The sequence below is a fragment of the Carlito syrichta genome, unplaced genomic scaffold (assembly GCF_000164805.1).
Source record: "Carlito syrichta isolate Samal-C Ts95f unplaced genomic scaffold, Tarsius_syrichta-2.0.1 Scaffold304588, whole genome shotgun sequence".
NCBI lineage: Eukaryota > Metazoa > Chordata > Mammalia > Primates > Tarsiidae > Carlito > Carlito syrichta.
The window spans coordinates 77,619-80,135 of record NW_007248684.1 but is presented as its reverse complement, the minus strand read 5'-3'; the positions used below and the strand labels follow the sequence as shown (position 1 = coordinate 80,135).

At 51.6% G+C, this 2,517-nt stretch overlaps 2 protein-coding genes across 2 annotated transcripts in view; one reads left to right on the top strand and one right to left on the bottom strand.

Annotated features, from left to right (window-relative positions):
• The window catches only part of EFHC2 (EF-hand domain containing 2), a 192,156-nt gene that overhangs the window by 137,567 nt on the left and 52,072 nt on the right, over positions 1–2,517 (bottom strand). The gene's annotated exons all lie outside the window — the stretch shown is intronic.
• The window catches only part of LOC103262667 (putative deoxyribonuclease TATDN2), a 12,254-nt gene that overhangs the window by 8,816 nt on the left and 921 nt on the right, over positions 1–2,517 (top strand). The window contains 3 exon segments of the mRNA XM_021713510.1: positions 710–997; positions 1,502–2,241; positions 2,284–2,517. The exon segment at positions 2,284–2,517 is cut by the window's right edge and continues 10 nt beyond it. Of these exon segments, the coding sequence (XP_021569185.1) occupies positions 710–997; positions 1,502–2,241; positions 2,284–2,517 (1,262 nt within the window).

Below are 2,517 nucleotides of genomic sequence, written 5' to 3'. Positions count from 1 at the left end.
ACTGGGCGTGGGGGGGAGTGGGTTTGGTAACAGGGCCCGGAAGTGAGGAATGAGGGTGATGAAGCCCTGAGGGAACTTCCAGCCTGGCTGGAGGGAATGGGAGAGAGGGAGAGGGGAGTGGGAGGTGGGCAGACTGTTCCACTCTGCAATGGGTTCGGCCCCATCTCCAGCTAGCGCTTAAGGATCAGGGCCTCTAAGCTGGTAGCCCGACCCAGGGAAGCCCCACATGTGACACCTAGAGCATCTTACAGACATTTCAAGGGCTTCAGAATCTCAGAAGGGCCATATATTTCTTCTTTTTTTTTTTTTTTTTTTTCTGAGTTGGAGTCTCATTCTGTCGCCCAGACTGGAGTGCAGTGGCCACTCCCGGCCACCGCAGCCTCGGCCTGCTGGGCTCCGGCGATCCTTCCGCCTCATCCGTCCAAGTAGCTGGAACTACAGGCGCACGCTACCACGCCCGGCCGATTTTTGATTTATCGTAGAGATGAGGTCTCGCCAAGTTGCCCAGGAGGGTCTCGAACCCGTGGGCTCAGGCAAATCACTCACCTCGGCCTCCCAAAGCACAGGATTACAGGCTGAGCCACCGAGCCCGGCTAGGGCCATATGTTTCAAACCGATATTACAGGCGTTGTGTCATCACCATGTCCGGACAGATAAGTTTCGACAGCCCGGAAGCACTTTGCCTTTCCGGAAGTACTTTCACTCTCAGGCGCTTGCGCAGTGCAAAATCAGACCGTTTGGCAGACTTGGTGCATTGTGGGTTCGGACGCCAAGCCGCACGGAGATTGTTCCGACTTCTCCAAAGTGCTTTGGCATCACAGTGGAAGGACTTTGGCATCTCTGGAATACTGAGAACTCTGATGAGCAGCTGAAAGAAGGAAGGAAGGTTCCCAAGACTCTGGAGCCACTTGAGGCTCCCTCCGGTGTGAGGGCCCCACTCCGCTCCAGCACGAGGGCTTTTCAATACGAGGTCAGCAATCACTGCAGCAGCACTCAGGTAGAGACCCCCAGCAAATTACCCTGCCCTGGAGAGCACAGTGATGTGGCTTGGAAGGGATTAGCGGCCCTAAGGGGCTAAAAGCCCGGAAAGAGGACTTAGTGGCCTGCACAGGACTTTTCCTAGAGCGCATCTTGCCACGCAAATTCTTTTCCTCCTCCTTCCTCCTCTCATTCCTCAGTCTCAGGTCCTGGTTAGGGCCGGCTCCAAAAAAACTGCCTGATCCGGAACATTCGGAGTTGTTTCTTCCATGTGATCGATCCCTGTGCACCTTGGCAGCCCCTTTTTATTTATTTATTTTTATTTATTTATTTTTTGAGTTGGAGTCTCACTCTGTCACCCAGACTGGAGTGCAGTGGCATGCTCCCGGCCAGCCACCACAGTCTCAACCTGCTGGACTCCGGCGATCCTTCCGCCTCAGCCTTCCAGGTTGCCCAGGTGGGTCTCGAACCCGCGGGCTCAGGCAGTCCACTCACCTCGGCCTCCCAAAGCACGGGATTACAGGCTGAGCCACCGAACACGGCCTCCAGCCCCTTTTTAAAAGAAATGGCTTCTCTAGAGGAGGACACCAACAACCTTAAAGTTGTTTCCAGATGCAATTCTGGTAACTCTGTGCACCTTGAATCTGCAGCTGAAGCTAAGGGTCAAAATAAGACTGAGGAACCAAGCAAATTCCAGAAAATGGGGGCTAGACCTCGGGACAGTGGCTCTAAAATTATTTTTCTGAAGGCTATCCAGGATATCTTGGGAAAACCCATGCCAAATGTTCGGAGGGAGGCTGTCACTAGAGCAAAACCCAGCATAAGAGAGCTTCCCAATCCTGGAGAAAGACCAGCCAGGAATGTTACCATCTCTATGCCTCAAAAACAGAAAGAGTCGGCCCCAGAGATGAGCAGCTTCGGTGACAGGAGGGTGACTATAAATCCTCATAACAAACTAAGTGAGGAGCGACCTGGTGACCAACAGTCAGTCATTTATGAAAAAAGCTCTCCATCCGTAGAATTTCTGGATGATTCCAACTCCCACTCAGTAATCCAAAAGGATGAAGATAGCAAGGTGGTGACTGAGCAACCCCCTTCAGAAAATGATGGGCCTGATATGGATGAGAACAGAGTCAGGTTCTCTCAGGAGAAGCCATGCTCACTGTGTCTCCCTGTAGTTTCAAAGCCTTCGTATTACACCAAAACCTATGTTACTAGCAGTCCTGTGTATAGTTCCCTTTGGAATGATGACACCAATGATTGGTTGAATGATACCAAGAATGATGATACCACCAACTGGTCCAGCAATACCAAGAATGACCACACCAGCCATTGGCCCAGCAGTAAGCCTTCTCACTTTTCTTGCTTGGGCAGCAGCAGCAGCAACAACCCATTCCAGGCTGGGTGGAGCAGCCAGAGCTTCTGGAGTGATTATTCCTCCAATTATACAGTGAGTTCCCAAGGCATATCCAGAGATCTAAAGGTAACAGAAGAAGTCAAATCCCAGAATTCTTGTTTGTTTCACTTCTCCAGAAATTC